At 40.8% G+C, this 7,983-nt stretch overlaps 2 protein-coding genes across 2 annotated transcripts in view; one reads left to right on the top strand and one right to left on the bottom strand.

Moving 5' to 3' along the window:
- The window catches only part of LOC133662562 (sugar phosphate exchanger 3-like), an 86,125-nt gene extending 85,302 nt beyond the window's left edge, over positions 1–823 (top strand). The window contains 1 exon segment of the mRNA XM_062066677.1: positions 819–823. Within this exon segment, the coding sequence (XP_061922661.1) occupies positions 819–823 (5 nt within the window).
- A 35-nt stretch (positions 824–858) lies between these two features.
- Positions 859–7,983, bottom strand: part of LOC133662561 (fibulin-1-like) — a 24,018-nt gene continuing 16,893 nt past the window's right edge. The window contains exons 15-17 of the mRNA XM_062066676.1: positions 2,608–2,744; positions 2,404–2,532; positions 859–875 (exon numbers count right to left, since the gene is read on the bottom strand). Of these exons, the coding sequence (XP_061922660.1) occupies positions 859–875; positions 2,404–2,532; positions 2,608–2,744 (283 nt within the window). The remainder of the gene's footprint in view (positions 876–2,403; positions 2,533–2,607; positions 2,745–7,983) is intronic.

The raw sequence follows: 7,983 nt of genomic DNA, 5'->3' as shown, positions 1-7,983 counted from the left end.
ATCTGCCTTATGCACTTGAACTACTATTGTCAATTTGTTCTTGATCTGCCCTGATCTTAGATCATCAACCTGCCGCGGACTGCAGATGGAACCTAGCTTTTGGCTACGATTTGGCACCTTTGTTATGTTATGTTATTTTCATTGATTATGCACCCCCCAACCAACTGTTACACTTTACATTTTATATGTTTATTAATGTGCATTGTCCAATGTAACAAATACAGCAAATCGCAACCTACCTTCAGGAGTTTTATAATACATCTATGAAGAAGCTCATTGGTGTGTCTGGTGGGACTGGCCAAAGTTAAGTAGGAGAAAATGCGGTCGGTTATAAATTATTCAATGTCTCTGTGCGGCCCGGTAACCAATGCGTCACGGACCGGTGGTTGGGGACCCCTGCTCTATGTGACAGGCACATACTGCAAAAATGCTTGTCAAAGACTCTATATGTCAGGAGCGCTCTGCTCTTTTTTAAGAACCTCCTAACACCTGCTAGTCAAAGATCATCTATATGACCGGAGCACTTAAAGGGGAACTGCACTTTTTTGGGGAATTTTGCCTATCATTCACAATCCTTATGTAAGACAAGAACACATATGCTTTTCTTTTTTAATGCATTCTAACTCGTAAATAAATGCATTTAAAAGTCAGCTTACAATGGAGCCTATGGAAGTCATTTTATTCTGCATATAAAGCACTCTAAAAATGTAAACACCGCCATCAAGGTTTTATAAACATCCTGTAAGAATATATGTAATGTAGTAACAGAGTCACATTCATAATACCATTTTATATTTCTGTGTTTTGTCCATTTTAAGCATAGAGCGACGTATTCATTTCATTTTTCCTCAGACAGCATCACAGATTATTACGCACTGCAGACATCATGGGAGTCAGCAAACATAATAAAACATCACTTACTGTACACTGTCTGCTCTCACTAGGATGTCAACTGTTGATATCCTTCCATTTAGATAAAGAATGACTCATAATTCTTGCAAAGGGTTAAAAAAAAAAAGGTGGGTGCAAACCAGCATATTTCGCTTGTCTTTCCCGCCATCTCCGGGTATAAATTGGCTGTCAAAGTGTACCAAATTCCCAGTTTAAGTCCACATAATTTTACTGTCCAGGTGAGAGGCATGATTTATGATCAATATTAGAATTAACTTTCACAAGGTCTGAGGCGAGAAAGCAGCTCAGCAGCTGATGAAGTCAATACAGCAGCAGAAGGAAGTTGCCTCTCTCTGATCAATGCACCGCTAAATGTGGGTCCTTAACGTTAGCGCTTATAATAACAATATCGCCAATACTTGGTTATTATTCAGGTCACGACATGTAAATGCAGTATTGTTGGTGCTTTTTGGATGGTTATTTAGTGGGTTGTATGGTCAGAATAAACGCAATAGACGCAATGACATCATAGCTCCCATTGCCTGCATTGTAAGAGGACTTTTATTTACTACTTAGAACGCATTAAAAAGACATGGGTTTTTGTCTTTCATAAGGTTTGTAAATTATGCGTATAATCTAAAAAAAAATTGCAGTTCCCCTTTAAACAGTCTATAAGGGCTCCGACTCAAAAACAGAAGGCAAAGATCCTCTTTTTAAAGGACCTGCGAACAACTGCTAGTCAAAGATCCCCTATTTGACAATAGTTTTTTACGGTCTATAAGGGCCGACTACAAAAAAGGCTAGGCTGTGTTTATTTTTAGGGTTGTTCCGCAAAAATGCTTGTCAAAGATCCTGTATATGACAGCTTAGGCTCTGCTGTTTTTAGGGACCTACTGAAAAAAGCACTAACTAAAGATTCTCTATATGACAGCAGCCCTTTACTATTTAAAAGGGCTGACTACAAAAATGCTAGTCAAAGATCCTGTAAGGACGTACCGCAAAAATCATTAATCAAAGATCGACTACAAAAACGCGAGGCAAAGATATTATATTTTTGGAGACCTACTGCAAAAAGCACTAATCAAAGATCCGCTATAGGACCGCAGCCCTTTATCATCTATAAGGGACTACAAAAACGTTAGGCAAAGATCTTCTATTTTTAAGAAACTTCTGCAAAAATGCTGGTCAAAGATCCTAAATATGACAAGCGCCCTTTACTATCGATAAGGGTCAACTACAAAAAAACGCTAGACATTTATTTTTAAAGACCTACAGCAAAAATTATTTATCAAAGATCCGCTATATGACCGGAGCCCTATACCATCTATAAGGAGTACAAAAACGCTAGGAAAAGATCCTCTATTCTTAGGGACCTACTGCAAGAATGTTAGCTCTTCACTATCTATAAGGGCCAACTACAAAAAGGCTAAGCAAAGATCTTCTATTTTTAGCGACCTACACTAATCAAAGATCCTCTATTGAGGTCCTGCCTTCTGCTGTGTGTCCTCTTACCCATTATAAAACCCTGATGGGAGCGCCTGACCACGTCAAAGGAGTGCTGGTCGTCGGTCTTCAGGATGTCAAAGACCACGTAACCGCCCGTGTTGGAGGTGGACGACGTCGTCCGTAGGAAAATGACATCTGTCGGACACGACATGGCGACAAAGCGTATTCAGGTACACGTGGAAACGCTGGAATCGGCATGATCGGCCTCACCTTCTGGCTGACTCAGGTGTCTGTAGGTGGGCAAGCTGAAGATGGAGTAGGTGATGAGGCGGACGGGGTCTCGCGTGCAGACGTCATCGTTGAACGGGCAGCTTTTGACGCAACGCATGCTGGCCGGGTTTCTGGCTCTGAGGCGAGGAGGAAACATTGCATGAGGACAGAAAGACTAGTGTGCATTTGAGCACGTAGAACCTGGATAGCCCCTGCAAAGGAATGAGCGGATGAGTCCAAACCCACCGGGCAAACTTTAAAACAACACTTGTGAAAGTTAGCAAAGCGAATACGGTGGGGCTTTCAAAATAAAAGCAGGGAGCTGAGCCAGGCAGCAGGTGAGTCCAAGTTATTTCCTGAGCTGCAAGCCAAAGTGCGGTCGGGCCCTGGAGCCAAAATAATATATACTGATGTGATCCAGTGACATCACAAGAACAGGGTCAACATTTTTGTCCAAAACAAGATGTCTCACTACGCATGCCAACGCAGCTTGCGTCCAAAAAAAAGAACCCCAAACACCCAGATACTGTAATCATTGTCATATTCAATGATTAATGTGGTATTTTGACAAAGTGGGCGCTTCCAATCCAAAGATTTACCATAACCACACTTATGTTACACGTTTCAATCAGCCCTGCTCGCAAAAAATGCTGGAAAGTTGTGTCGGCTTGCGTTTATCCAGCTGAGTGGCTACTGGTATCACTTACAGCAAATTAAGTGCTAATCACCTGACACCCGCTCTCAAAGGCACCATCCATCATGAGCGGTTCCACCACTAATTGAGTCGCCATGCTGTTGCTGGGAAGCTGCCCATAAGGTGCCCAAATATAGGTGGAGAGCTTATTTTTTCCCCACTGGACTGGAAAAAAGTGGTCTAGCAGGAGTGTTGGTATAGAAGAAGTAGTCAGTGTACTTTGCAGTGACTAAAGAGGTCATTGCGAATACATGGAAGGTAAACAGTGGACACTCATTAACCTGCCAATCGCTAACAGGCGCCAGCTGCTGGTTTAAAGCGTGTACTGCAACTCTTTGTCATACACTCACAGGACCCTGGGGAATCTGTCAGCAAAGTAGTAATTATTTTTTATAAATCTAATAATTTCATGGCCTGTTTACGACCTTTTGAATAAGGTTTTTAACATGACAACCACGTTACCTTTACATTTGTTTAATCAAATATAAAAAATAAACCATCATCTCATCTCGTGGCCACTATTGCTGTAGTATTAATATTACTAGTTTATTTAGACAGTTTTTATGCTTGATTGCCAAAAATACATTAAAATGCATAAAAGAGTTAAAAAAAACAACATCTGGGATAGGGGAGAAAACTTGGAAGCACGGATGACTATCTGAAAAATTATACCTATATTTATCTATTTATTATGTTGGGCTTTTTTAAAATGTATTACATTTAGCAATTTTAAGGGTTTTACCCCTCTGCTAAATAAATTATATACACTATTTTGCGTTTTGTTTAGCACGTGTGAGAAGGATGTGCAAACTGACAGTTCCACACAGCTGCAGGATCAGTGCCGCCGCTGCACAGACGAGAATCCTCCATCTTACAGTACGTGTGTGTGTCAACATATTTAAACGGTCAGAAAAAATATATATACTAGATACATTGTCTATTCAGCCACATCATTTTATAATGTTATACTGTAGCTGCTAGAGGACTTAGGGGACTGATTAAAACAAATTAAATTGATGTATTTTGGTGTCCTTTAGTATTCATTTAATGACGTTCGGTTTTATCCACATATATGCCGTACTTTCTGGACCATAGGACGCACCGGATTATAAGGCGCACTGCCGATGAGCGGGTCTATTTAGGTCTTTTTTCATACAAAAGGCGAACCTGATTATAAGTCACCTTAAAGGGGTCATATAATGATTTTTTTTCAAAATTTAAAACATTTCCTTGTGGTGTACATAACATGTAATGGTGGTTCTTTAGTCAAAATGTTGCATAGATTATGCTTTATAGACCATGTTCAAGTCGCTTTCTGACAGAAAATGAAAGGATTTCAAGTGCGCCTTATAGTCTGAAAAATACGGTTTTAAAATATCTCGTATGAAAAATATTTCTTAAAATATGCATTTTTTGTGTTCTGAGCAAAGTAATGTGCAACCTCACTGCCCCTCAATGTAGATGCACTGCATGACTGCTTCTAAAATGCCCATGAAAAGTGGTAGATGTCTCCTGCATGTTTGAAAATATAGCCAAACGCCACAGGTATGAGCATGATAAAATAAATGTGCAGTGGGTAAGAGTGTCTGTAAACCACGCTATACTGTTGGATAAGCTTAAAGCAATCGGATTGGATAAAACCTCATCGAGCTGGATGCAATCTTACTTGGAAGGGAGGAAACACGTGGTAGAGGTGAACGGCACACTGCCCCCCCCCCTCGCAGTAAGCTGTGGAGTCCCCCAAGGCAGTATATTAGGGCCTTTACTGTTCCTAATATACGTAAACGACATGTCATCAGCATGCGACTGTGAATTGTTCCTGTTTGCGGATGACTCTGCCGTGCTGGTATCCGGCAAGGACAAATCACAGGTGGAAAAAATCCAAACTCTGTAGAATTTACACCTGGCTCGCTGACAACAAGCTAGTCATACACTTAGGTAAAACGGAATCCATCCTATTTGGGTCCCAAATCAACCTTAAGAAAGTCAGTGACTTCACTATTAAAGTGGGTGACATTGTTATCACTAGGAAAGATGAGGTCACCTACCTATGTTCCATTCTAGAGGCTAATCTTTCCTGTGATAAAATGGCAACGAAGGTACAGGTAATCAAAAAGGTCAACCAACGAACGAGATTTCTCTACAGAATCTCCTCTCTGGTCAACAAAAGCACCATGAAGATTCTAGCGGGAACTCTCATTGAACCCTTTTTCGACTACGCATGCACCTCCTGGTACCCTAGCACCTCCAAAACCCTCAAATCTAGACTCCAAACATCCCAGAACAAGCTAGTCAGATTACTTCTAGACCTCCACCCCAGATCACACCTCACTCCAACCCACTTCTCCAAAGTGGGCTGGCTCAGAGTGGAGGGACAGAGTTAAACAACTTGCACTGAGCCTAGTCTATAAAATTCGCTACACCTCCCTGATACCGAAGTACATGTCAAACTACTTCCATAACGTAAATGACCGCCGTAACCACAACACCAGGGGGAGCTGCACAAACCACGTCAAACCCAGATTCCAATCTAACAAAGGTCTTAACTCATTCTCCTTCTATGCCACATCAATATGGAATGCACTCCCAACAGGTGTAAAAGAAAGTGCATCTCTATCCTCCTTCAAAACCGCACTAAAAGAACACCTCCAGTCAACTACAACCCTAGCCTAACCCCCTGCCCCCACCACATTCAACCTCCCCGGATTGTAAATAATCAAATGTAAATAATCAAATGTATATTCTTGTTCTTATGCTTTCTGATCTCACTATTGTCACCACTCGCTGTACATATCCTATGAAGTCAGACACTACAACGTCCATTTCTCAGATGATATAATTGTTAATGACTGAAGTGCTGATAGCAACCCAACCTAACCCCCCCCACCCCAACCCCCTCCACATCCCACCCCCCCCGATTGTAAATAATGTAAATAATTCAATGTATATACACTGATGATTAACTTGTGTGATGACTGTATTATGCTGATAGTATATATTTGTACCATGAATTGATTAACGTGGAAGTTGAAAAACTTATTCGGGTGTTACCATTTAGTGGTCAATTGTACGGAATATGTACTGTGCTATCTACTAATAAAAGTTTCAATCAATCAAAGTCTCCACCGCGACGCCCTGTATAGTACACCCAAAATCCTCATTTAAAAAAAGGCGGTCTGAGCCACTTTTCAATCGATCACGCAGTCTTAGTAAATCGCATGCAACACGCCCACTAATAGTACACACAATTTAAATAGTTTGCACATGCTGTTTACGGCACGGTATTTTGAGTTTAGTAAATTAGGTCCATAATGTTTTTGCGGCGCTAACGTTGTGGTTAATCTAGCACCAAAAAACCATCAGGGGATTTCACAAACACCTTTATTACGTGTGTTTAATGCATCAACATTGGCATTTTAAAATATAGAAAATGTCCTGGGAAAATTGTTAAAAATATGGGATTTTTTCCTACATTAGAAAACGCGCAATCTACTCAATTTTATATCAATTTATTGATTTAATACTTTGTAGGGTTTGCTTACCATGACATATTTAAATAAAAACAATTCTGGGCTCCTTCACGTAGCTTATAGTTGAGACATTTTTCCAGCTTGTTGATATTTCGTCCTGGATGTTACAGAAAATATGAGAATGTGTGAGTTGCTGCCTGCTTTTCTTTACTTATATAATAAGCCTACTATTTGGCAAAACATGTATACGACGTTTAGATTTTTGGCAGAGATATCTTTTCTGTCGTCTTCATGTACATCCATCTCTGTTGCGCTATTTGATTGAATCACGGAACATGAAACTCGCCGCGCTCCTTTAATGAGCCCACACTGCGAGTGTTACAGAGGCCTGTCAAGCGGACGCCGTCGCAAAAACTAACAAAACGGGAAAGAAGGACAAAAACTGGATTTCCCGATCAAAAGTGAAAGTGCTGACAGGTAAGCAGAGGAGACGTACAGTATTGTATAAGCGACCAGCATTCCAGGATGGAGAGAAAGAGAAGGGGATTTCCCCCCTCCCCCAGGCCGCCACTTGAGTAGGCCTGAATTGGGGCGAAGGGAGGTAGATACACCCACCACTGATCACCGGTCAGTCCGGGGCTGACAAATACACACAAGATTCTAACCCACAACAAGGGTTGCAAAATTCCGGGAATATTCAAAGTTGGAAACTTTCCATGGGAATTAACGGGAATATATGGGAATTAATGGGAATAAACATTGAATGCAACATGCTAGCATCTTGCAGCATGATTATTAGCTAAAACAACCTGATTTAATGCAAATTCAGTTGAATTTCAACCCTTCACTGTGCATTCCTCCATTACATGTGCAGTGCACTCTTCCCAGCATGCTACACACTACAGCAGGGCTATTGAGGCCACACTAGTATTTATACAAAAAGTATTTGAGCCCAAGGACTTCTTTCAGTCAGGTAAGTTTTGATGATATTACTGGGGTAAATATATTTGATCTATGGTATTTAAGTTTAATAGAGGTGTAACTGCTTGTATGACTGTAGACTACTTCAGCAGACTTCCACTCAAGCTAGTTAGCTAGCTGTTCCTGTACTTGTTAAATGGTTTTGGGGCTAATATCTCTAGCTAGCTAGGTTTATGTACCTCCACAGTCTCATAATGAACCGAAAATATTTCTCAGTTAGCCGTGATGCTA

This window comes from Entelurus aequoreus, linkage group LG12 (genome assembly GCF_033978785.1).
Source record: "Entelurus aequoreus isolate RoL-2023_Sb linkage group LG12, RoL_Eaeq_v1.1, whole genome shotgun sequence".
NCBI lineage: Eukaryota > Metazoa > Chordata > Actinopteri > Syngnathiformes > Syngnathidae > Entelurus > Entelurus aequoreus.
The sequence above is the reverse complement of the archived record's forward strand: the minus strand, read 5'-3'. Positions and strand labels throughout refer to the sequence as shown.